We start from the raw sequence: 27,990 nt of genomic DNA on the forward strand, positions 1-27,990 counted from the left end.
AAGACATCCATGTTCATGGATCAGAAGACTTAATATTGTTAACATGGCAATAATATCCAACCAAACTGATCTACAGATTCAATGCAATCCCTGTCAAAATCTCAAATGGTGCTGTGTGTGTGTGTGTGTGTGCAGAAACTGACAAGCTGATCCTAAAATCCATATGAAAATTCAAGGGACTCAAAATAGCCAAAGTGATCTTGAAAAAGAACAAAGTTAGAGAACTCATACTTCTTAATTTCAAAACTTTAACACAACTCTACAGCAATCAAAACAACAGTGGTACTAACATAAAAATAGACATATAGTATAATGGAATAGAATTCAGGGTCCAGAAATACACTGTTACGTTTCAAGCCAATTCATTTTTGACAAAGGTGTCAAGACAATTCAATGGGGGAAAGATCAGTTTTTTCAACAAATGGTGCTGGGACAGCACACCACATGCAAAAGAATGAAGTTAGACCCTTTCCTCATACGGCATACAAAAATCAACCATAAATAGTTACATGCAAGAGCTAAAACTACAAAACACTCAAGAAAACAGAGGAGTAGATCTTTGTGACTTTGGATTAAGCCATGGTTTCTTAAATATGATACCAAAAGAATGAGTGGCAAAAGAAAGAATAGGTGAATTGGATTCATCAAAATGAACAGCTTCTGTTTCAAAGGATACCATCAAGAAAGTGAGATGACCCTCAGAATGGGAGAAAATATTTGCAAATCATATACCTGATGAGGGACTTGTATTCAGAATATATAAATAACTCTTACAACTCAATAATAAAAAGACAAATTCCATTTGACATAAAGGGCAGGGAATTTGAGTAGAAATTTCTCTCATGTGCCAATATGCACATGAAAAGATGTTCAGTGTCATTACTAATTAGAGAAATGCACATCAAAACCACAACAAGATACCATGTCACTCCTAATAGGATAGCAAAAATAAAAAAGAGACAATAACAAGTGCTAGTAAAACTCCAAATGTATGTCCTTGAGAAAACCTGCACATGGATGTTCATAGCAGCATTATTTATAATAGCCAAAAAGTAAAAACAACCCAGTGTCTGTCAACTGAAGAATGAATAAACAAAGTGTGGTATATCCATATACTGAAGTGTTCATCAGTAAAAAGGAATGAAGTACTGATACATGCTACAACATGGATGAAACTTGAAAACATGCTAAGTGAAAAAAAATCCAGATATAAAAGTCCGTATGTTGAATGATTCCATTTATGTGAAGTGTCCAGAAAAGGCAAATCTATAAGCCAGAAAGTAGATTACTGTTTTTTAGGGGCTGAGGGAACAGGGGGGCATGGGGACTGACTGCTAATGGGTATAGGATTTCCTTTGAAAATGATGAAAATGTTCTGGAATTAGATAGTGGTGATGGTTGCATGATCTTGTGAATTACATACTTTAAAGGAGTACATTTTATGTTACGCGAATTACATCTCAAAAACAACCTACGAAATCTGGGGAGGGGGGAAAGGGGGTATGCATTGTTTGTTACCTTTTGTAGAAAAAGAAGGGACAAATGTCTCTGTTGACTTTTACAAAAAAGAAATGCAGGAAGAATAAAACAGAAAACAAATAAAATCATATCTCTACAAAGGGTAGGGGTAGAAGTACAATATTTTCTGTTGGATGATTCTAACTAGTCAATGTTACAGAGTTACATACAAAGAGAAAAACTGTTAGCAAATCACGAGAAATTAAGAGACCCTGTGGGGCGCCTGGGTGGCGCAGTCGGTTAAGCGTCCGACTTCAGCCAGGTCACGATCTCGCGGTCCGTGAGTTCGAGCCCCGCGTCAGGCTCTGGGCTGATGGCCCAGAGCCTGGAGCCTGTTTCCGATTCTGTGTCTCCCTCTCTCTCTGCCCCTCCCCCGTTCATGCTCTGTCTCTCTCTGTCCCAAAAATAAATAAAAAACGTTGAAAAAAAATTAAAAAAAAAAAAAAAAGAGACCCTGTAAAGATTTGGTCATGTGTTGACTCACATTAGGAAAAAAAGGAAAGAAGGGAAAGAGGGAAGGAGAGAAGATAAAAAGATAGACAAGAAGGGGAAGAAGGAAGAAAGAGAAGGAGGGAAGGGGAGAAGGGGAGGAAGAAAAGAAGGGAAGAGAGAAGGGGACAGGCTAAAGGATAGAAGGAATGGAAGGGGTATCCTAGCATTAGCTGGCATATAGTAGCATGCCTCAGGGTTCTCTATCTTACAAGCTGACCTTCACATCAGCAGAACAGCCCCATCGGGATGTGTGATAGAAGGATGCCTGTTGGACAGCCACCATCAAAGCATTTTTCTGAGCAGCTTGGCATGCAAGGGTCACTTGCATGTTTTCCACTCCTGAATGGAATAAGAGCTAAAGGAAGAAAATGTGAAATATTAGGAATGTCTGTCATAAAGCAAGAGGTGAAGTTGAGGGTTTGAGATCAACACTTATTTAACATGTAAACATATGAATCCAACGGATGGATGTACTGAGATCCTTGTTCCTCAGACATGGGACTGAACCTAGTCTCTCTCTAAGCACCATTTCATCCCATGAAGGCAGCCTGCAGGCCTGATTTGCTCTATAGCTGGACACCATCAGGTTTCGGGTTAGAAAAGGATGAGTAGGTTCTGATGAACTAGCAAACATGTGCTCAGTGGCAAACTTTTAAAACTGCCAAAATTAGATTAATGTTTAAAACACACACATGCAAGTACAAACCTACACATACTCACACAGAAGCAAAGAAATCCATCTGAATGGAAGGGGGAAAAAAACAGCACCAAGTTCAAGAAGATCAAATAAAATCTCCAATAACATGTACATATTTTAAAAATTTGGTACAAAGATGGTTCACTACATGTGCTTCTTTAAGATAGCTAGCAGTGGTTATTGCATGGGGTGTTGCAGTCTCTATGGTTTAAACCAGGCCAATGTGCACATCAAATAAGGTAAGGCTAGACGCTTTTCTTACACAGGGGAGCTGAACTTATATAAATTAAATATTATTTTCTTTAAAGAAATACGTGAGCAAATTGTTTAGTTTCTTTAAAAACAATAATTTACCTTAAGGATGGATTCCTTCGTATAAAAGCTAAACTTGCCAACCTGGTTATCATCCATCTCAGAGATGGCTAACACAAGAGTAGTAGGAGAATATCTGCAAGAAGAAACATGACATTGTCTTGATGTACCATGTTTTAGTGAAGAGATGCCCATTCTGATGGGACCGCATGGCATGTGATCAGTTCTAGGTGATCCAAGTGCAGATGTTATACAAGACTTGATATTTCTGCCCAAAGACCGAAGGGCTCAGAGGTCTTTTCAGTCCTTACTGGACTTGATCTCCTTTCAGTTTCATTGTGGTGACCACCTACTCCAAATTCTTTTCTGTTGATCCCCATTCCACTGTTTTATCCTGTTTCTGTTCTTACCTTCGACCTCATGTCCTCAGCCTCTTCACTGACTTGAACCCTTTCCTCCACTCCCTAAAGGCTTTCCAGTTCTTGCTCTCTTCCATTGCCCCAACAATCATCTAAATGTTCTTTGCAACCATGTTTATGCCTTGGGATATGGTCCTTTGTCCATACCTATGAGTCTTTGTTGAGTAATTTAATACCTATGAATCTTAGTTTCTTCATCTGTAAATGGAGATATCACCTATCTCATAGGGTTATGGCAAATATTAAGTGGGATAATATGAACAAATGTGCTTTTTAAAATGTAAGTCACTATGCTCATGTTTGATATATGTTGTTATAACATCACTCCAAAGTGGCAACTCTAAGGAGTTAACATACATAAAATAAATGCAAACTCAAGAGACAAGATCCTCGGGTGCATAAACCTTCCCCTGGTAATTCAGAAGGCTCCTCAGATCTTGCAAGATCTTTGGGTCATTGTTGCGAGAACCAGTCACAGCTTGGCCAGGCCACAGATCATTTGGGCACTTTCTGGTGATTGGTTGATTCCACTTGAACAAAAATATGCCCTATTTTACATCAGTGTAAAATACCAGCTCCTGCAGGAGGCCCGTAAAGACCCAGAGAATAACTTGGCTCAAGGTTGGAGATCCAGCCTCACCTGAGGCCTGCTCACACTTCCTGCCTTCAGTTTCTGTGAGACATTTCTACATACTTATGACAAATTGTTTTTGTTTAGCTAGCATGACAGGATAGAGCAAGAAATATTTTGCCTCCAGGGGACATTTGGCAATGTCTGGAGACATTTTTGGTTGTTATAAAAGGGGAGAAGGGGTACTACTGGCATCTGGTAGGTCAGGGATGCTGATAAACAACCTCTGATACACAGGACAGCCCCCTACAAGAGTTATCCAGCCTCAAGTTTCAATAATGCCAAGGTCGAGAAATTCTGGGATACCATATTCTGTCATCCTAACCCAGCCCAAGGTCTCTTTGGAGAAGAGGAGACCTTTAACATATCAACACGTCAAAGTTAAATTTTGACAAGTGATCCACACTAGCAAAACAAAGGTGACTTTTCCTCCTTGGAATCAACTTTGCTTTCCTGGGGGGGGGGGGCAGTACCACGAATCTCCAGGGATAGAAAGAAAGGACCCTCAGGGGAAAGGCAGACTAGAAAAGAAGGAAAGAAGAGGGAGACAGACTTTTCTCCTCAGCACATATCAAAGGCTGATCCTGCATGGAAGAAAAAGATTCCTCTCCCCGACTTATAGACTCATGATCTGTTACTAGTAGGAGTGTTCTCTTTCTGGCAATGGGCTGAACATATGGGGCATGAAGAAGTTTCAAGGGTTTGAGTCCACTTCTGTTGCTGGTCAACAAAAGAATCTGACTGAGATACTGCCATACATGTTAGATTTGGACATTGTGTTAGAGTTTCAAGGAAAAAGCTGTTCAAAAAATTTAACTGACTTCTTCCTGGTCCCAGGGAAAGTGAGAGAAGGGATCTGGACTTCTGATCCATGGTTCTTGCCCCATGAGACAAACTCTCACACCCCTTTCTACCTAGAAGCAACACAGTCAACCAGTGCTGCTGAGTCTGTGATCTTATCTCATTTGAGCTCCCTGATCCGATTCTTCCATTACTTGCTGTTTTTAAATTCAATTATCCCCCTTCATTGAGTTCTTCCCCTGCCTTATTAAAAAAGGAAAGAAAGAAAAAGGAAAAAAGAATGGCATCATAGTAGATAGAATATAAGAGGGGAGATTTAGAAATACAATTGCATTTGTGAGTCCAGTGGTGGTAGAAATTATTTTTCACTGGCCATTCATTCTACCATTACATTATTTTTACTTGGACCTTCTCAAGGCTCACCTGTCCACTCGATCACTGTCCTCCAGCAGAGAGGTGATAAAAACAGGAGGTGGATGGTCCACTTTGTCCTTGTGTGATGCAAATTCAAAATGAACAGGCCTCAGATACAAATGGTACTCTTCAAAACCCATCTCCCATGCCAGTTCCTTATAGAGACTAAAGGGGGGAGGATAAAGAGCCAAGAGCATTTGCTATTATTTTCCACTAGAAGGAAAGTAAGTGGTAAGAAAACCCAAAAAATCTGAATAAGCACAAAAGGAAAAGTCAAAACAATAGTAAGCCAAGTCCGGAATGAAGTCAATGAGTCACAAAGGTCTTGTGTCTACTCTACACTATGACAGTTAAAAATAGCAGTTAAAGTAGGAGGAGATGTGCTTGGACACTTCCTCAACTCTCATTTCCTGCTGGCTTCTATCCTCAGAGCCCTCATGAGGTCACCAATACTGCTTTCAATACAAGGTTCACTATTTTCTCTCAGAACACTTCACAGCTGGTCTTTGTCCTCTCCTCAAGGAACATCTTTGTTCCTTTGGATCCAGGATCTCCATGCTCCCACCTCATGACCACTACCTCTCAGTCTGCACTGGCTTCTCTTCCTCTTCATTTTCAAATTCTAGTATTTCCTGGGGTTCCAAACCCGGTCCTCTTCTCCTCTTCTCTGTCCCCTTCTTGGGGAGTTTGTCTTCCAACCACATGGCCTAATGATAGCCCCTAGTATAAGAGCCTATGACCGTACCTCTGTCCTATCCCAACTCTGAGCTCTACTCCCACATTTACATGGCTTGCAGCAAGGCTCCATTCAGATGCACCTCTGGCATTTCAGCCTTAAGAGTCTAGAATGTCTTCCACTCCTCTCTCACCCACATCCTCACACATTTCTCCATTTTCAGAAATTGGTGCATTAAGGCTGAACTTAAATGGAACCTACATTAATTTGCTAGGTTGATGTACCAAAGTACTATAGACAGAAATTTGTCTCTCAGTTCTGGAGGTTGGAAGTCTGAGATCAAGGTATTAGCAGGGTTGGTTCCTTCTGAGGGCCATGAGGGAAGGATCTGTTCCAGGCCTTTCTCCTTAGTTTATAGATGACCACATTCTGCTTGTGTCTTCACATCATCTTCCTTCTCTGTGTGTGTCTGTGTCCAAGTCTTCTCCTCTTATAAGAAATACCAGTCATATTGGATGAGGGCCCACTCTAATAATTTCATTTTAAATTGACTCCCTCTGTAAAGACCCTACCTCCAAATGAGGTCACAATCTGATGTATTGGGACTGAGGACTTGAACATATGAACCTGCCAGAGGACACAGTTTGTTCCTCAATAGTGTCTCTGTTATGAAGCTTTCCTTGACCCACTTACAAAGAATGAAACACTCCATTTTCTGAGTTCCCATAGTATTTTGGTTATATGACTAAAATAGCATATTAAACTATAGTAGAAGTAACTTTTAAATTGTGAGATCCCTGAGATCAAGGATCAAAGATTATGAGGAGGTAGTATCATAAAGGTTAATAAATATCTTGACTCATGGTTCGAATTCTGTTTCTACTACTTTCTAGGTATGTGATCTTAGGCAAATAGCTTACCTTTCTGAGCCTCCACTTCCTTGCTGGTAAAATATTAGTAAGCTACTTATTAAGAATATTCTGGAAATTAAATGAATGAGTACACATAAAGTCCCCAGCACAGTCCCTGGCCATAGCAGGCCCTTGGTAATGGTTTGTGGTAGATGATTGCACTCTTCAGGTATATAGGGACTCTCGTGGGGGACTAGAACAAAAGGGAACTCATACATGTTTGCAACAAACCCTTTAATTCCATATTTTTCCTGCTTGTGGAACATGTCCACTTGGATGTCTTTGCATCACTTCACACTCATACCTAAAACCTAACTCATTTATCTCTCTCTCTCTCCACCCCCCCCCCACCTGCTTAACCTTCCAAACCTCTGTAAGGCCTGGATACTGTCACTAACTCATCCCTGTCCTTTCTCTAATCCTTCTATTGCTTCTGCTCTGCTATTCAACTTCATCATAGTTAAGAGCAAATCCAGTAAATACTTGTTGAGTGTAAGTCAGGTCTCATACCAGGTGATGGATACCATGGAAACCGACATGGACAGTGCTTTTGCAATCAGGGAGCTTACACTAGCAGGAAAACTGATAAACCAGTATTAAGCATCTAACTGAAAGGCAATGTGCTGAATAGAGAGGAAGCCCAGGTCTAGGAGGAGGGCCTAGCCTAGCTGAGTGGTCAGAGAGACATGAGGGGGAGGCCTGGGTGGAGAATGAAAAAGTAAGGAAGGTGGTCATTTCAGCCATTTAGAAAGCTTGCTTTGACTGCTCTGGGGCACAGAGGGAGCAAGGCTTGTAGGCAGGGACACCTATGGTCTGTTCTCCCCCATCTGGATCCTCAGTCCCCCTACTGACCGAGCTAAGTGTACACTCTCCAGACTCATTTCTATCAGCCGGTGGCGGAGGGTCACGAGTTCCAGAAGTTTGGAAAATGTCTCCAGGAGCAGCATGTGAGAATCTTGGCTTTGGTTCTGTCCTTCGTCTGCTGCGGACTTGAGTGCAAGCAGACCTATCTCCTCCATGAGAAAGGGATCTCCCATTACTTTAGCTGAAAACAGCTGAAAGAAAATACTTTTTAAAGTATAAAAAAAGAAATTTCACATATTAAGAAAAAACACTCTCAGTGGCACAGACTCTGAATCCAGATTTCCTGGACTCAAGTCCTTGCTCTGCCACTTAAAAGCTACAAAATTTTGCTATTTCTCAGTTTCCTCATCTGTAAAGGATGGATAAGAATAATAACAATACCGAAGAGGAATAAATAGGCAATAATTACCTAAATAGGTTATTGAGAGAGTTCATCGAGTTAATATATACAAAAGTGCCTGGTACATAGTATTTGCTGTTATCATTATTATAAATATTTTAAGCCAAAATAAAGAATAGAAGTAGGAATCTGATGTTTTCCAAGTATTTTAGAAGCCAATAATAAGAATAATTTCCTATAAACTCTTCTAAGTGCAATTTCAAAATTTCAAAGTGTTTTCGTGTACATGAACTCAAGATCCCCATGAAGTAGGAGTCACAGATACCATCATTTCCATTGTATTAGTGAGAAATCTGAAGCAACACTGAAACTTTCCAAGGTCACACAGCAGTACCAAGAATAAACTTACACTTCCTAACTCCAGTCCAGTAGTTTTATAGTTTGCTAAACTGCCTTTACATGTTCCGGGCAATTTTTGAAATAACCTCCTTGCTCTTTACAGCCCTCCTGCCACGGGGGGCTCCTCTGCTCTGACATCGTTGCTACACCCTCGTATACCATTCCCAGCAAGGACCCAGTTTGGGGACCCCCAAATCTGCCTTTGCTGGCTTGGCTCCTTTATCTACCTTTTCTGCCTTATCTCCCTTATCTGCCTTTGCTATCACAGATTCCCTTATCTGTCCACTGATCCACCAAAGGCCTTTTCTACTTGAAGATGCAATTTCTAGATTCTTGAAGTCTTCCAAAGTGATAAAAATTTTTTATTAAACTAATTCCTATTAGAAACTCATTTCTAAGGACAATGTCTCCCCCATTTCTTGGCCTGATACAAAAGATTAATCTGAGTATTTACCATTTCTAGATCCAAATTTGAACACATTTTAAAAGTAAGAATAATTAAAACTGCATATGGCATCAATGGGAAATTAGGGAGGTATCTCAAATACTCACTGTGAGTTATAAGAGAATTTAAAATACATTACAAAAATCTGGTAACATAATACAATGTGAAAAGAATCTACAGTAAATGGTAGTAGATACATGACTGGTAATTTGGGGGAAAATTCAAATTTTTTAAAATATTTATTTACTTTTGAGAGACAGAGCGAGCAAGCAGGGGAGGGGCAGAGAGAGAGGGAGACATAGACTCTGAAGCTGGCTCCGGGTTCTGAGCTGTCAGCACAGAGCCCAAAGCAGGGCTTGAACTCACGAATCACAAGATCATGACCTGAGCCGAAGTTGGATGCTTGACTGACTGAGCCACCCAAGTGCCCCAGGAAAAATTCAATTTTGAGCCATCTTCATACCCGTCTCTCTCTCTTTCTCTCTCCCTCCAGGTGGAATACTAAAGAAGTTAAATATTTTTAAAATAAAATAAAGACTTAAGAAATTAGAATAAAGTAAGACAAATATAAAACATGTGGAAGATGATTTGCTTTCTGGATTTAGGAAGATAAAAGAAATCACAAAGGAAAAGATCAACAGATTTTACTCTATGAAAATAAAACAGAAAAAGATAAATTGGGAGAAATATTTGCAGAAAATATCATGGACAAAGGGTTAAAATTTTTATTGAAGAGAGCTCATAGAAGTGAATAGGAATGACATTAGGATTCTAAGAGATAAATAAAAGGAAAGACAGAAGATTCACAAAAAAATACAACTTGTAACAAGACATTTGGAAGGATATTTAGTCTCAACAAATACCAAGGAAATGCAAATTAACAAGGCAATGCCACCTGTTTTATACATATATATAAAGCATATGTCTGTATATATGCTTTATATATAAATATATGCATATACATATATATATTATATATATATATACATACACACACACACACACAGACATATGCTTATACCTAATACTGTACAGTGTGGCAGAATTAGTACTCTTACAAATTGTTGGTGGCATTATAATTTGTCCCAACTCTTTTGAGAAGCAATCTGCCAACTTGCATCCAAAGACTTAAATTTTGTTTCAGTAATTCCACTCCTAAGAATCTATCAAAGGAACTGATTTAAAATATAGAAAAATCTGTAAGTATGGAAACATACATTATAACAATTTTAATACCAATGAAAAATTAGAAATTACTTGAATGTCCAACAATAAGGAAAGAGGTGGAAAAGTTATGATCATCCTTTAAGGGAATTATAACCATAAAGGTGAGTATAAAGACTAGTTAGCAAAATGGAAAAACATATAATACAATGTTAACTGAGAAAAACAGTGTATTAAGTGTATGAAAAGCAGTGTATGAAGGATGTGATTATAACTATGTAAAATACGCATATGAAGAATGCTTGAATTCAGAAAAGTATTGTGAATGCATTTGAGTGATTATATTTAGGGTAATTTTTTTCTTTTGCTTTTTTCATTTGCTAAAATTCTGTATTACATTATTTTTATCGATTTAAAATGAATTAAAATAAAATAAAATTTTAGTTTAGGAGGGAATAGGAGGTCAAGGCAGATGCATGGAAGAGAGATTTTTGGTAGCTGAAAGTTCCTTCATCATACACCATGTACCCACACAGAGTAAGGTCAGATTGGAAATATAGGCTCCACTGTTCTGGCCTTAACAGAAAAGAAGAGAATTAAAATCTAACTACAAATACTATGTAAATCATTAGGCCATAGTTTGAACCATAGAGTTCTAAGCTGAAAGGGGCTTTAGAGACCATCAGGCTCACTTCCATCTCCCTCCCCTCAAATACACAAACATAAGTTTACAAAATAGGAAAAAGAAGCTCAGGGAGGCTCAAAGACTTTCTCAGAGTCACACAGCAAGTTAATGGCAGGGCAGAACTTGAGTCCAGGTCTCTGTCTCCTCACTCAGCCACTCTCTCTCTCATACCAGATCTCAGGTCAGGACAAAAAGAGGGAATTTCAGGAAGAGCTTTAGTGCAAATAAAATACATAGCTTTTAATTAAAAATGTGTATTGTTGAAATATAAATAAGCCAGAAAACATCTCCCACATACATATGTATATCTCCCTTCTAGCTGTAGCAGTATTTTGATAAAATAGAAACTTTGACCGAAAATGAAAAAACCATTACATAAAAATGTTGGCAAAGCCCAGCACTATGATCTGTCTCTGGCCAAATAGGGGAGGAATAGAGCCAAACAGAAAAACAAAGTTAAGTAGTAACATCTGCCTGGAAACATTCCCTTGGCCAAGGAGCTCCCCCATCTCCCCTTTTGGAGAACCTACATCTTTGTGGAGACATGTGCTGTACCAGGACTCAGGCTGGGCCGGTGTGAGCCACATATCCAGGGCCAGCTGCAGCACGCGTCTCTCCAGCAAGGTGAGGCTGCTGGCTGATGTGGGTCTGCAGGTGTGACGGGCCTCCTGGAGAAGGTGATCAAGAGATCGGGGGATGAGCGATGCCAGGCCCAGGGAAGGGTGGAACTCCAGCAGATACATGTTTTTCAAAGACGGGCTTGAAAAGAGGATGGATCAATGACAATTTTACACAGTGAAGAACTTGATCTGTTTCAAAAGACATTTGAATTTTACATTTTTTAAGACCAATAAAACAGCTGTTTTAATCCAGGACATTAAAAAAAATTGGAAGCTTAAAGGGGCCTCAGAGGCCATCCAGGGAAGCCACCAGATTATGCAACATGCCCTTTGCTTTAATGTGAACCCTTTTAAAATTGGGAGCCGTAAGAATTTATTCTAAAAGCCCAATCTGATTCTTAAACTGTATATGGCAAACCTATAAACATTCCAGTAATCAACATTTAGTCAAATATCTGAAAACAAAATAACTTATCAGTGACTAAATATTAAATAATTTCCATAATTGCTTTCTATTTTTCTACCTGAGTCTTTATCCTTTTCCCTGAAAATGTTAATGAACAAAGACACATTTTAAATTCTGTACACAACTGCTAGAGTCATTCACGTTTGCCATAAGAAGGTTCTATTTTATAAATGGATGAAGCCAGAAATAACAAAATGCTTGTCTGTGGGTATTGCTTTGAAAATAGAGGATACAGCACAAGTCAAGGGCCTTTCTATACCTACATAGAACTAAAGAACATAAATACTTCTTAAATCTATGCAAATGGGATTCCTCTTAGTTCTAGATCTTAAAAATTACAACCCTAGGGCTGGAAAGGAATTTCATCAAGCAAATAACATTTGCTTTTGAGACTGTTCTGACAGGTCTTGGTATCCATACAGTCCTAGCATGTTCCGCCAAGAACCATTTCCTCAACAGTAGATTCTTGCCATAGTGAGCCGCACACAGACAGCTGATGTCTCAATCTTATGAAAGAGAAGAAATCAGTCCTTAGAAAGGTCTGTGGAGAAAATGCAGTCTTGTGCCTGGAACTCCCAGGGCTCTTTCTCAAGGGATAAGGTTAGAATCTAAGCTACGAGGGACACCAGGGTGGCTCAGTCGGTTACGTGTCTGACTTCAGCTCAGGTCATGATCTCATGGTTCATGAATTTGAGCCCCGCATCGGGCTGACAGTTCAGAGCCTGGAGCCTGCTTCAGATTTTGTGTCTCCCTCTCTCTCTGCCCCTCCCCTGCTCATGATCTGTGCCTCTCTCTGTCTCAAAAAAGGAATAAACAATTAAAAAAAAAAGAATCTAAGCTATGAAATCCCACGGCATCCTGCTACTCCCCAAGAAGATACCATAGCCCATTGTGGCCATATCCTAGTGAAAGTGCGCCTGTACTGCTGACCTGTGCGCTTGATGGGAGCACAGTGCCATGCCTCTATTGTTCACAACTGTGTCCTCACCTCCTTGCACAGTGCCTGGTACTTGTAGGTGGCTCAGCAGATATTTGTGACATGTTGAAAGGAGCTGGATGATTTCTCCACCCATTTGAAGGCAATAGAGATTATGATCATGGGCCATACAGACCAACTTGGGGCTTGCAACCCACTTCCTGATTCCCTTACCACTCTCAAAGGCAAGGAAGGAATGGCGGGGAGGGGGTGGCTCAAACTGCATGCATGTCATGGGGGTATACCTTCTCTGAGTGATCTTAGGAAATTTAGTTTGCTCCTTAAAGGGGTAGAGGATCACAAGGTGAGTTTGCAGAAATGGTGACACTTACTAAAGAAATTCCTTTTTGAGAAACTTTTAAGCACACCCAAGTTTCATGCATGTCCGCTTGTGTGGCACCTCTGAATAAGTCCTCTGATGGCATTTTTAAGAGCAACTTCTTTCTTTCTTATAGAGCTTCTCAAGAGAATAAAGATTCTGCACCCAGTGTTTTAACTTTTAAATTCTAGCCTCCTATTCTTTATTACTTACAAAGCAAATGGGTATTGAGTACGCAAGAAAATCCCTCTTCTGTGGCTTTTATATCTACTTGTCTCATCTCCCCAGACACTTGAAAGGTACTTTATAGAATAGTATTTAGACTTACCATCATACCCTTTAACTTATCTAAAAGATTAAATGTAAAATGTCTAAAGACAATAGCACCATACCAGCTACTGTTGATGGAAATAAGTTGTTTGCAAATTATGTTAAGGGGAAGTCCAAAGTTACTGCTATCATCTGGATGGCCTCTTTGCCAAAGCCTCTGGACATACTCCCGCTGGCGCTCTATCTAGAAATGTAACATAAAAGTTAAAATTAGAAAACTTAAACTTTCCCATGGGTGTGAATTATGAGCCCTGGAATGAGAAGAACAGCAGTCCTTTGCGTCCCTTCATTATTTGACTGATTTTCACCCAGACGTGGTTTTGAGGATCCATTCACACGAAGACATGCTGGTGTCTCAGTCTGAGCCTGGGATCAGCCAATAAAAACAAAGGCAACCAAGTTCAGACAATCTTAAGAGGCCCAGGAAAACTTCTCTTTGTCAAATGATTGACTACAAGGAAAAAAATCTAACCAGGTCTCAGGTAAATGCACTGCAACAATTTATCCCTTGCTTACTTCCTGCCACTGGCTTTTCCCCAGAGGATGTACACTAATTTTTCCTTTAGTGTCCTAAAAATAGCCACAGCATTAAAAACAAATTAATAAACACAACTTTATACATTAATGGCTTGCAAAGGGGTATGTTTAGTCCTCCTTTCAGTACCAATAAACTCCATCATCTAGTGAAAATAAGTTGTCTATTCTTTGCAGACCATTAAATGTAATTAGGGTTGGAAACTTCCATTTAAGACTGTAGTTATGCTTGGAATTCAACAATGCAAATGAGCTTACAAATAAACATGCTCAACATGCTGCCCTAGAAAACCTGGATTCTGAACCTGCAATGAAAGGAAAATACCTTCTCACATGTACTATTTTAAAATCCAAATGTACTTACGTGCTGATTGAGGATGCCCCTCACCAGCTGTAAGTGAAGCCTCAGGCAGGTGCATTCATCTTTGTAGGCCTTAATGAAATAAGGGTGGCTGAAATCAAACCTTGGGCACCTGTGCATGATGTCAGTGATCACTTGTGCTAAGGCAAACCTCTCCTCGGGGTCCAACACGTGCTGGTAGGCCTCAAAGTAACTGTCAAGAAGCTGCAAATAAGGTTTCTAGTCAGGGAACAGCAGAGGCAGCCGTAGGGCCCAGCAAAGAGAGGTGAGGTCCCACCCACTCCATGCTTTGGAAAGCCCCGGGGCATCAGCAGGAAAGAAACCGCTCAGAACCTCGGGGTACCGCGGGGTACCCCGGCCTGGTTCGGGCAGCTGCAGCACCAAAGCGACTCAGAGCAATTAGTAAACCCACAGAGGGAGGGAGGGCAAAGGAAGGGACACTAGTTTTGCCTGTGTCCCCTCTTCCCCTGCTCTCCACAAATAAAAGGAGCCTTAAATAATGAATAATATAACATGTGATAATGATAAGCTCTAATGAGATGGTGCATGCAATGTCACTCCATCAAATATATTTGTCTGTAACACCTTTCTCCACAGCCTCATTCTCCTGCCTCCATTTTACTCTTTGACCAAATGGAGGCAGGTGACCTCCTCTCCTTATCCTCGTTTCTGACCCCTTTTCTTTAACAGTTTGCTCAATTTTACCTAGAAATTGCTAGGAAGGGCCTGGTGTACAGAACTCTGAAAGGCATTTGGGGGAGCTTTTCTTTTCTTTTTCTTTTTTTGCTTTTTTTTTTTTTTTTGAAGTGAGAATTAGTAATTTTAAAAAAAAATTTTTTTTTTAACGTTTATTTATTTTTGAGACAGAGAGAGACCGAGCATGAATGGGGGAGGGTCAGAGAGAGAGGAAGACACAGAATCTGAAACAGGCTTCAGGCTCTGAGCAGTCAGCACAGAGCCCGACGCGGGGCTCGAACTCACTGACCGCGAGATCATGACCTGAGTGGAAGTCGGACACTCAACCGACTGAGCCACCCAGGCGCCCGGAGAATTAGTAATTTTATTGGAATGTTGCAGTGTATAAAATCATTTATATACTTTGATTATTGATAATTTGATGAAAAATTATTTGTATTACTTTCTTTTTTAATTGTTTAATTTATTTTAATCTTTTAATTTATTTAAATTAAATTAAATTAAATTTAATTTAATTTAATTCCAGTGGAGGTCACAAGCCTTTCCTAAAAACCAAAGAAAGCTTCCAGACACTAACCATTGAAGAGGGTTCCTAATGTGAGAATCCAGAGAGAGATGTTCTTTATTTTGTTTTTACATTTGTCTGTGAACGTAAGAAATTTCTGTTCTGGGTGTAAATTCTATTTGTGTGTCATTAGTCATGGTGCTAATCAGGAAAAGGCTCTTGAGAGATCACTGGGCTAGAATCCCAAACAGGGACCTAAGGGCAAGATAATTAAGCAGTTCTGAACAGTGTGATTACTGTTCAGGCCTTCATAGGGCTTAGACAATCTTTTTTTGGAAACCCTATCCCACATTATATCAACTATATTAAGACATACTCACATCCCATTCAAATTTTTTTTTCTGTAAAAATGTTAAATGATATTTAGAATTTTGCTTTTCAATTTGGCTACAAACATCACTTTGAGTTAATGATTGGCTATGATTTCTGGGCAGTATATATTCAGAGATTCTTAAGAAGTGAGAAGATCTGATCTAGAAATTTTCAGATGCAAAAGAAATGTTTATAAGTGCTCAGTTAACAATGTTTTTACATTTTACTGACATGTGATTAAGCATTACTGCTTTCTATGTTGTATTTTCTTTTCATATTTCAGAGTAATGCGTAAGTTTTTTTTTTCTCAAATCCCAAACATTTTCAATGGTACCTGAAAAGCTCTTAGATCCTAAACACCAAGTCCACATTGCCTGATGGATAAATCAGCTTTCACCGGAAGCTTCTGAAGTTTTATTCCATTCATTTCACAACAGAACAGATTCCTTTCCTCTGCTGATCTAATCCAACACTTCCTCCCTCAGAGTTTTAGCTCAAGATGTCCCTTCCCAGTCTTCTTTCCCTAGCTCCTCTTATGGAGGTTTCACTCTTCTGGAAGGTGTCAGCTCCCATTGTAGTCATATCACCAAAGCACTAGGAATTTATCCAAAGGATACCGGAGTGTTGATTCATAGGGGCACATGTACCCCAATGTTTACAGTGCTATCAACAATAGCCAAATTACGGAAAGAGCCCAAATATCCATCAACTGATGAACGGATAAAGAAGATGTGGTTTGTATATATAATGGAATACTACTTGGCAATGAGAAAGAATGAAATCCTGCCATTTGCAACAATGTAGATGGAACTGGAGAGTATTATGCTAAGTGAAATAAGTCAGAGAAAGACAGATATCATATGTTTTCCCTCATATGTGGAACTTGAGAAACTTAGCAGAAGACCATAGGAGAAGGGAAAGGGAAAAAGTAGTTTCAAACAGAGAGGGAGGCAAACCATAAGAGACTCTTAAAGAGAACAAACTGAGGGTTGATGGGGTGGGGGGAGTGGGAGAAATGGGTGATGGGCATTGAGGAGGGCACTTGTTGGGATGAACACTGGGTGTTGTATGTAAGTGATGAATCATGGGAACCTACCCCCAAGACCAAGAGCACACTGTATATATACTGTATGTTAGCTAACCTGACAATAAATTAGCTAAAATTGAGCTAAAACAATATATATATACATATATATATATATATATATATATATATATATATATATTTTAAAGACACACAGGCTTGCCCAGTGTGTGGATTTAATTGTCAGAAAGGAGTGAATTGCTGAGGTTGCAATTTCCACCAATCTGACAGCCTAGCACACTTTGAGATGCATCAGAGAAAGAGTGTGTTTTGTTTCCTTGGGTGTTGGTCTTCCTGGTGGCTTGGGGCAGGAAGTCAACCCTCTTCTTAACAAAATAAGAAATTTCCCTGAAGGTGATAACAAGCCCCTCTCTTTGTGTGGAGTCCATAGCTAAGAAAAGAATACAAAACCAGAAAGAACTGAGAAGGTGCAAGCACTACATGAATATGTGGCAGGAAAAGCCAGGAGTGTCTCCATCTTGCTAATTATGGCTGCCAAGACTCCCTAGAGAGGTAAACACTCAAGAATCAATAGCAGAGTAGGAATCAAACATTGTCTTATTAACAGATGTGCAGTATCTGGGCTTCAATGCTAAAGCACAAGGAGGGAGATCCTAGGGCACTTTATTTAGCATCTGGGTTTGCAGGATGCCCTTTGGGAAACATTGGACTCAGGGACCTTAGGTCAACCTTAGCATGAAAGGGAAAGCACCAAAGGAGGCTAAAATCTCAGAACACACAATGCACTCGTAGGTAGGAACTCACACATCTCAGAGCAAGGAAAGAAGAAAGGTGATCTCCCGCCCTGTAAGTGAACCTTGGGGAAAATTGAACAAGCAGGGTTATCTAAGTTACCTGTTCCCTCTGCTGAGCTCTAGTCTAGAATAACATTCAATAATTAAATAGTAGAGGACAAAGCAGAAAGGAGGGTGTGAGAGGTAAGAAAGGTGTCACTTAATAGCCTAGGTGAGGAGATTAGGAAAGAAACAATTACTTCCCTAAATCATTCTGGACTAACTTGAACCTTTTTGACTGAGCCAAGGCAATCCCAGGAGCTGGTTTATAGTATTTGTACGCCTTGACCTGTTTTTTGTACAAAGAGCCCTATTGTTTGGCTATCTGGTAGAAGTTTGTGGGGAGGGTTCTTGCTGGTGATTTCAATCTGCTGATGCCAGGTTGCAGAGGTTGGTGCTAATTTGCCAACCTCGCTTTTGTTGTTTACAGGATTGCCAGATTTAGCAAATAAAAATAGAGGTCACCTAGTTAAATCTGAGTTTCTGATAAACAGCAAACACTTTTTGAGTATAAGTATGTCCCGCATATTGTCATAGTTTAATTGGCAACACTAGTTGTTGAAAAGGAAAACGTGGCTCTTTTTAAAAATTCATCAGGCTTTTTTAAGTTTTGGCCTCAACCTCAAGAAACTCTCAGATGGACCCTTGCATAATTTTATTATTAATACTTTCCCAACAGGGGAAAGACCAGGATCTTTCTGCCTCACAGATTCTATGTATTATCTGTTTGCTAACTGGCCCATTTCCATTTAAACTCTGGGCTGGTTATTTGTCTAAGAAGTCTTCCTCGCCTGTCAAATGTCACCTGTGTGTGTCAAGGGCCAACTCTCAGGCAAAATAATGCATGGTACACACTGAGGGTAGGCATCAAATATTGGAGAAAATGGGAAAAAAACAAAACGAATACTCTCAAACCTTTCTGTGTTTATATTATTTTTACTTCAAGTGTCTTATATTTCTGGGACTTAAAAAACTTAAAAAAATAACATTTTAGATCAAATGCAAGTACAAAACAGAAAATCAGTGCTAGCCACAGCGGTCACAGGTTTTTATTTATTTATTTATTTTAGTTCTCCAAACACTAATTCAAATTACCCTGAAAATGTGTCCTCTGGTGGCTGTAGAGAGAATTAGCATGTGGAGCAAGTGTCACTTAGGAGCCAGGACAGCTAATGCCTGGCTTCTCTAAGAGTCCCTTAATTCACCTGAATTCACATCAGCCCTAATTTTATGAGAGTTTACACACAAAATGGTTACTTTCAGGATTTAAGACAGCCCAGTGTGTTTGAGCAATTCTTAACTCTAGGGATTCCAATATATTTGGCAGTAGAATCAGGACTGGGAGAAATCAATGGTACTCTAGATAACACAAAGGTTTATCCATTAGAAATAGGCTCTTTTGACAGAATTTCTGGTTTAGAAGGCCACGTTTCACAGCTTTGGCACAGATAGCTAGCTCAGTTTCTACAGAGAACTTATTGTCAGGGTAGAAAGGGGGGAGGTGTTTTCAATGATTTTTTTAAGTTAAAATAATTTCATTTACCATAGAGGAAACTAGTGAACAGCCCTGGTAGCTTAGCACAGAATGAAGTGTATGCCAAAGCGTGGAGAAATCGATTTTTCAGTCCTCTCTGCCCTTCTATTCTTCTATTGCCATTGAATCCTGCCTGGGGCCTCCATAGAAGGCCTGGAAGCACTGAAAGGGAAGGTGGGGAGAGAGAGCCCAGAAAAGGGGGGCTGCTTAAAACTCATGTTTCGACAATAAACTTGTTGAGTTCAGGGATTCTGTCTTATTTACATTTAATGTAGCCTTTTCAGTCGCTACACTCTGAGTCTAGATCTCTCACTTAGTTGATCAAAGGAAGTTTCCAACTGGCAGATGAAGGGTGCAGATGCAAACTCTGTAGAGGCCAGTTCCCTTTGAAAAGAGGAACGGTTTTCAAAGCCCGAGGCTCTCACCCTTTAAGCCCAGCCAGGTGTTTACAAAAATTGGGTGACCTACATCTCTGTGAGTAATAGACCAGAGAGTAGATGAAATGGTTAACCATCTAATCTACTAGAAAAACAATTCAAAGAAAACATTTCCACTTCCCCATCTTCTGACCACATCATAGTGCACTGTAAGCTGGCTTCCACCCCCATACCTCCTCTGAGAGTCCTATGAAGCTGGCAATGACCCTGGGGACTGACCCCACTGCCTGGTGTTTAGGAGTCCTCTTTCTTGATGTTTCGCTGCATGCCACACTAGTTAGTAACTGTCCTCTCCTAATTAAAAGCACCCCCCTTCATTGGCTGTTATCACACTATCCCTTCTTTTTTGTCCTCTAGTTTCTTTGGCTACTTCTTGTTCCCCTCAAGGATTCTTGTTCTGTGATCTTCCCCTTAAATTCAAGGATTACCCAGGGCTGCATTTAAGACATCTCTGGCTTTTCCTAGTCATTTGATTCATTACTGTGGCTCAACGTTCACCTTCATACCTCAGCTCATATCTGCTCCTGACCTTCAAACCTATACCTCCCACAAAACATTCACACCTGAGTTTTAGCAAACTCTCCTCACATGCCTGTTGTGGCAGACTCCGTATTACCTTCCCCTCCAAAGTGCCCCTCCTCCTGCATTCCATTTCAGTTAATAGCCTCCTCCCTGATCCTGAGAAAGTCCTTTTTAATTCCACCCTTATTAAACTCTCACCCCAGCATCTGGTCTTCAAATCCCAACATTTCCATTTCTACAAAGTGCTCTCAAGTCTGCCCTCCTTCCTGTTCTCACTGTTCCATCCTTGGTGTAGGTCCCGTCTTCCCTCTCCAGGTCACTGTTGCAATAACTGCACTGCTCTTCTGCACGAGCTCCACTCTAATCTATTCTCCCCATGAATACCCCAGCAACTGGTGAAAACGGAGCTATGGTCGTATTTCTCCCTTACTGGAACTCACCGATGGCTCCTCTTTGCTCATAAAATACACTGTAAATGTTGTATGGATTAGCAGGCCCTTCACAGGCTGCACCCAAAACACATTCAGCTCATTTCTCATCATGCCTTTATAGCCTAGCCATAGAAGTCCTCTTGTTCTCCAAATTCACCATCCTCATTTTACACCTCCCTGACATCGCTAATGCTGTTTCCTCTGCTTAAGGATTTTTCCTTCTCTGACAGACAACATCTTACACATCTCTTACTAAAAGGATTAAATAAAGATCTATTCCTCTGAGAAGACTTGCCAATATTTCCTTTACTCCAATAGCCCCTCACAGGACAAATTCCTCCCTCCGCGGTGGTCTCTGGGGATCTTGTGTGTGCCTCAGTTGTAAGCTGTGAGTCACCTGTAATTTTTACTTAGAGACTGGGTCAACTTTTATAGACTAGAATTCCTTAAAGACAGAGATTATCTTCTCTTATTTATCCATATGTTCCTAATGTCTAGAATAGTTCCTGAGACAGAGGAGATACTTAATGTTTGATGAATAAACTCCCAAGAGTTGGTGACCATCAGAAGGGCTAATAATCCATGCTGTGGATACAAATGAAGAGCAGTGTCTCATTTATTACTAGGATATGAGCCATTGATGGTATGATGATGAATTTAGCAAGATGCCATCTCATTGCTTTAAACTCACCCTCGTAACTTGCTGCGCTGAGCATACCTTGCCCAACTGCCTGCCCCACCCACATGTGGTGTATTTCTAAAGGCCATAATAAAGTCAGGGTGTCTGTGTGTAGCAAAGTGAGGCTTGTCCCTGACAGGACAATGAATGTGAATGGAATCATCACCCATTCTCACTAAAAACATATATATAAGATCCTAAATTATACAGCCCTCTAACAAATTATGCCTATAAGATAAAGTAGTACCCTTCACATTTTATTTTTTGTTAACAAGGAACCACAAGAAAATAAACTTATTATTCACACCCTTACAACTAGCTGAGATTATTTAAATAGAATAATTACATACTTTATTAGGAGCTGCCCCAAAAGACAGGCTTTTTGTTTGTTTTAAATACTGGGTTTTGTAAGAAAGTTTAACAGATGTTTTGTTTTCTAGGGAGAAATACCTGGCGCTTATTTTCTAGAAGAACTGCTTCCCAGGTCCATATGTCATACAGCACAGCAAATCTGTCCACGCTTGCATGGGCCCATCCCCAGTCCTGGCCAGTATTTGACTTGCTGCCCTCTTTGTGACCTGGGAGAGAAGGGGGATGAGAATGATCAGAGACAGGCCTTTCCACGGAGGTATTCTCATTTGAAAAGCAGCCCTTGAACTGTCAGCTCCATCTCAGGAATGAAAACACTGAGTCAGTCACAGGGGTTCCTAAGAATCAGCTGGAGAGCCATTGGCCAAGACTAGGACCTAAGTTCACACTTGTTGACTTCTAAGTCAATAGAGGTTTTTGTTTCCACTTTTTAATTTTAGTCTTAAAGGCTAATTTTAGAAATACAACCAAAATTCAGTTAATATGAAATCTTCACGAAAATATCCTCAAACCTGTAATTTAAAGGCAAAACATACATTTCACCTTCTCTAAAAATAGGTCCCTGGTGGTTTAACCACAAACCCAGGTTAACCCCGCTCTTCCAAGTGATATTAGCCAAGTAAAAACTTCTCAGAGAAGTTTCTAAGATATTCCTTAATTATGTTAATTCCTAACTTAAATCAATAAAGGTAAGTAATCCTTGTCATTATATTCAGCTAAAATATTTTCCCACTATATTAATGTTAATTTTTCAATACCAGCATGAGTATTGCTTTCAATTTTTGAGTGGTCTATTTCAGACTGAAATATCAAAAAGTAAGAGAGTTTCAGGTGCTAAACTTTGAGTTCAATAATTATCACGTATATGATGGGTACTGAACAAGAAAAAGACTTTGATCAGGAATTTCTTCAGCAGAGGTTAGGAAATCATTCCACGACAGATGACTACATATTCACTAGCTCAGTTGAAAAATGGTCTTGTTCATGTGGCTAAATAACTGCTGACTGTTTCAATCAAATTAAATTCTTAACAGCTTGAAACAGTTGCACAGTATTATAAATTAATATCAATAAAAATGATGCCATCAGTATGTAGAATAACCGGTAAAGATAAAAGCTAAAAGTTGAAATTAAATGCCCTAGAATGTTGGATGCCATCACTGCATCCCATGATTCAGACACCCATGGTCTGTAACAAAGAGGGCAGAGTTCAATCCAATGTTAAGTTAATTCTATCAGGCTCTGAAAGGTTAGTTGTCAAACATTCTTTGAGCAGTATTTTATATCAATATTAAAATTCTTTTTTTTAAGTTTATTTATTTTGAGAGAGAGAGAGAGAGGGAGGAGTAGAGAGGAGAGAGAGAGAGAATCCCAAGCAGGTTCACACCGGCAATGCAGAGCCCAACGTGGGGCTTGAACTCATGAACTATGAGATCATGACCTGAGCAGAAACCAAGAGTCGGACGCTTAACTGACTGAGCCAGAAACCAAGAGTCGGACGCTTAACTGACTGAGCCACCCAGGTGCCCCAAAATGAATTATTCTTAATTACCAACCACATATATTACAAAATAGCACAAACCCTTGCTAAATTTCCTTTTAGGTGTTGCAATATGTCTAGAAACTCTAAGCTCTTTCCAAATATAATGCTAATGTCATCATATTATTCCAAAAGGATTCTTCTTTCCTCACCTATTTCTAGAATTGCATACATTTGAGTGACGCCAGAAGGAAGAAGAGAACCCATAGTATAGGCTATTTGATTACGCTGAGTAATGATTTCTCCTTTTGGTGCTTATCCTGCTGGATTTTTGTTAGGAACTCCAGGGTGTCTCTGCTTCTAACTGCTGTTTCCCCAAGGTCAATCACTTTTTTGTCACTTAGGAAAAAAGAATTGTTACCTTCACTCCCTTACTTTGCTTCCCTCGGGGCCCTGCATGACACCCCCTTCACCTGGTGGGGAAGAGTCTAAACAACAGTCAGAATTATAACCACGCTTTGAAAGAGTAGTCACAGTCTCCAACAAGAAGAGGGACTTGAGCTAGAAGCAGAACCATATCTTCTCTAAAGCAGGGGAGGTGTATGCACTTACTGAGTTTTCAGATACTATTGGATATGCATTTATGTTTCCACGTGGAAGGTGTTAAACAGAGCCCTTAGTGTTTATTATTTGTTTGGCTGGTTGATTTTTTAAAATCTGACTTCTGACCTTTCTCTTTCTCAATGTAATGGCTGGCTACAAGCAGCATTTCTGCCTCCAGCTCCTTCAGATCACTCAAGGCTTCATCATACATGACATGCACTCCTCGCTGGTCCTGGGTGTAGACGTAACCCGCGTCTATGCTGTAGTAGTCATCCTGGTTCTCCACTTCTGAGAACTCCATGAACTGGATGCTGTGGACCTGGGGAAAGAAAGCCAAGCCCAGAAGTTACCGGAAAAGAAAGAGTTATATTTTGCCAGCCCAAATGGGCCAAACAGTAGGCTTCTGTTCTCATGCAGTGGGCTGTCAGTATGGAGCTGCAGACATGCTGAATGCATAAAGCACTGTATGTAGAGAAAGACATATGAGCAAAGAATGTTGGCGGGGAAGGGTAGTGACATAGATAAATAGCTGATTAAGTTTTGTTCTGATTAACTCCAGGTTACCTGGAAAAAGGCAGGCAATAGAGCTGAGTGTTATTGGTCAGGGTGCCTGTGTTCTGGGCCTAGCTCTTCCAGGATCTCACCCTAGGCAAGTCACTCAGCTACTCTTAGCCTCTGTGTCCTCACCTGTAACACGGGGACAATGGAGATACCACAACAGTTTTACAGGGGGCACGTTGACACTGTGCTTATGAAGCACTTGAGATCTATACACATTAGCTGTTAAAGACTTTTTCATTTTAATTATACAAATACTTTAAAGATGCATTAACACAATCTCATGTCTTAGTAATATATATACTGAATTGAATAGTGTTCCCCTAAAATTCATGTCCACCTGAAACCTGTGAATGTGACCTAATATGGAAATGGAGCCTTTGCAGACATACATAGGTTAAGATGAGGTCATAGTGGAGTAGGGTGACTCCAATGACTGATGTTCTTTTTTTTTTAATTAATTAAAAAATTTTTTTTGAGAGAGAGAGACAGAAAGAGGGAGCACAAGCAGGGGAGGGACAGAGAGAGAGACAGGGAGATAGAATCTGAAGCAGGCTAGAGGCTCTGAGCTGTCAGCACAGAGCCCTATGTGGGGCTTGAACCACCAGATGTGAGATCATGACCTGAGCTGGAAGTCAGACGCTTAACCGACTGAGGCCCCCAGGAGCTCCCAATGACTGATGTTTTTATAAAAAGAGGAAAACATGGAGACCGACTCAGAGGGGAGAAAGCCATGTGAGGACAGGGGTGGAGATTGGAGTGATGCATCTAGAAGCCAAGGATGCCAAGTAACAGCCAGGATTACTAGCAACTGCCAGATGCTAGGGGGGACAAGGAAGGATCTTCCTCTGGAGACTTCAGAGGGAGCATGGCCCTGCTCATACCTTGATTTCGGACTTGTAACATCCAACACTATGACAGAATAAAGTTCTCTCCTGGTTGCTAGGAGCCACTCACTTTGTGGTGTTTTGTTATGGCAACTCTAGGAAAGTAGTGCAAGTAATCTGGGTATTCCAATCATAATTTCTCTCAGATGACTGAGGAACTGTTGCATCCTGAGAATAATTTTTCTGATAATGATTCTCACAATTTCAAACTTCACTCTTCTCAAGCCCACCTCATGCCCACTCTTCACTCTGTCTCAGCAGAAGTCCCTCTGCTTCTCCACCTCCCCTCACACAGACCCACTGGCTCACACCCTCCTCTCCACTTCCTTCTGTTCTACAGGGAACAACCCTGCTCCCCTTCTCTGTGACCATTCCCTCCCATCTCTGAAGCTTCCCTTTTTCTTGGATACCCAACTCCTTGCAGCCAGCTATTTTCCCAACTGAAACTGAAACATGCTCACATCCCTCTCCTTTATTTTATTTTATTTTATTTTATTTTATTTTATTTTATTTTATTTTATTTTATTTTTTAAATGTTTATTTAGTTTTGAGAGAGAGGGAGAGCATGAGCAGTGGAGTGGCATTGAGCGAGGGGGACAGAGGATCCAAAGTAAGCTCTCTGCTGACAGCAGCAAGCCTGACATGGGGCTCAAACTCATGAACTATGAGATCGTGACCTGAGCCGAACTCAGACACTCAACTGACTGAGCCACTCATGTGCCCCTCACATCCCTCTCATTTTCAAAATATCCTCTTGCCCCTCCCCAGGTCCCACCTTTTGTCTCCCCTCCTCCCTACAATCTAGCCTCCCAAGATGTGATCTGCATTCACTGTCTCCATTTCCTCATCTCCTACTCCTCACCCATCTCCATCTGACTCCTGTCTCCATCAAACCAAACCACTTTCACTAAGACCAACAGTGACCTTTTCTCCACATCCAGCAGACTTCCTTTAGCCATCTTATGTAATCTCTCAGGAGCATGTGACACAGTTTTACACTTCCTGCTTCTTTCTTTCTTTCTTTCTTTCTTTCTTTCTTTCTTTCTTTCTTTCTTTTTCTTTCATGTTTTTTATTTTTGAGAGAGAGACAGCATGAGCTGGGAAGGGTCAGAGAGAGGGGAGACACAGAATCCGAAGCAAGCTCCAGGCTCTGAGCTGTCAGCACAGAGCCTGACATGGGGCTCGAACCCATGGACCGCGAGATCATGACCTGAGCTGAAGTCAGATGCTTAACCGACTGAGCCACCCAGGCGCCCCTATTATTATTATTTTTAATTTACATCCCAGTTAGCTTATAGCGGAATAATGATTTCAGGAGTAGAATCCAGTGATTCATCCCCTACATATAACACTCAGTGTTCATCCCAACAAGTGCCCTCCTCAATGCCCATTGCCCATTTAGCTCATCCCTCACCCACAACCCCTCCAGCAGCCCTGTTTGTTCTCCATATTTAAGAGTCTCTTATGTTTTGTCCCCTTCCCTGTTTTTGTATTATTTTTGCTTCCCTTCCCTTATGTTCATCTGTTTGTATCTTAAATTCCACATATGAGTGAAGTCATATTTGTCTTTCTCTAATTTCACTTAGCATAATACGCTCCAGTTCCATCCACATTGTTGCAAATGGCAAGATTTCATTCTTTTTGATTGCCGAGTAATACTCCATCATATATATATATATATATATATATATATATATATATATATATGTATATACACACACACACACACACACACACACACACACACACACACACACCACATCTTCTTTATCCATTCCAAAGCCGATGGACATGTGGGCTCTTTTCCATATTTTGCCTATTGTCGATAGCGCTGCTGTAAACATTGTGCACTCCCTGCTTCTTGACTCACTCATTTCCCTGGCCTCCTGAGACCCCACCTTCTCTTTGGTCTCACCAACTTTCCAGCCATCCCTTTGCTGATGCTTGAGGTGTATTTTTCTCTGTCGGGTCATTAAACAGGAGTCACACTTAAGACCCAGTCTTACGACCTCATCTTTTCCTCCTATACTCCTTCCTTGGGAGGCAGTATACTTTCACTGCTGAGATTACCTTCTTTAGACCATTTGCTCCCTGGTATCTGTAATCCAGGCCTCCTAGAGCTCCAGACCCACATATCCAATGACCTATTTGGCATCTGTTCCTGGGCATCTCAAAGGCCCCTCAAATTTAACATGATAAAATTGTGTTTCTCCCACAAACCTGGGCCATCTCCAACTTGCCCATTTTGGTCAACAGCACCATCACCCAGTCACTTCCTCTAGCATGAATCATTCCTGCCATCTCCTTCTGCCTCACCCTACATGTTTAGTCTATCACCAACTCCTGTTGATTTGACTTCCTATCTTTCCAATCCATCACTTCTCTGCATCTCCACCACCCACCATCCTAGTCCAAGCTGTAATTAGCTTTCACCAGGAAAGTCTAGGAGCTTCTAAACTGGTTTAGCCTCTTAATTGGTCTATCCACATTGCTTCTGGCCTGAGTTTCTTTTCCCTCATTTTACTCACTGCTGACAGAAGATCTTTTAGAAGTGTAGTTTTGAGGGGTGATCAAGGTGGCTCAGTTGGTTGGGCTTCCAACTTCGGCTCAAGTCATGATCTTACAGTTGACAAGTATGAGCCCCACATCAGGCTCTGTGCTGACA

General features: G+C 40.5%; 1 protein-coding gene across 1 annotated transcript; it reads right to left on the bottom strand.

The window, feature by feature from the left end:
* Nucleotides 1-1,295: 1,295 nt before the first annotated feature.
* LOC124529105 (uncharacterized) lies at nt 1,296-27,626 on the bottom strand. Its single transcript, XM_047103008.1, is given in 12 exon segments — nt 1,296-1,302; nt 2,138-2,188; nt 2,190-2,365; nt 3,062-3,155; nt 5,294-5,449; nt 7,724-7,926; nt 11,299-11,527; nt 13,542-13,663; nt 14,378-14,578; nt 21,879-22,006; nt 24,007-24,199; nt 27,546-27,626. Coding segments are annotated over 12 exon segments (1,641 nt in total).
* Nucleotides 27,627-27,990: the final 364 nt, after the last annotated feature.

The sequence above is a fragment of the Lynx rufus genome, unplaced genomic scaffold, assembly GCF_022079265.1.
Source record: "Lynx rufus isolate CCGP_SWC_20201006 ecotype Redwood Valley unplaced genomic scaffold, mLynRuf1.p SCAF_6, whole genome shotgun sequence".
NCBI classification, from domain to species: Eukaryota; Metazoa; Chordata; class Mammalia; order Carnivora; family Felidae; genus Lynx; species Lynx rufus.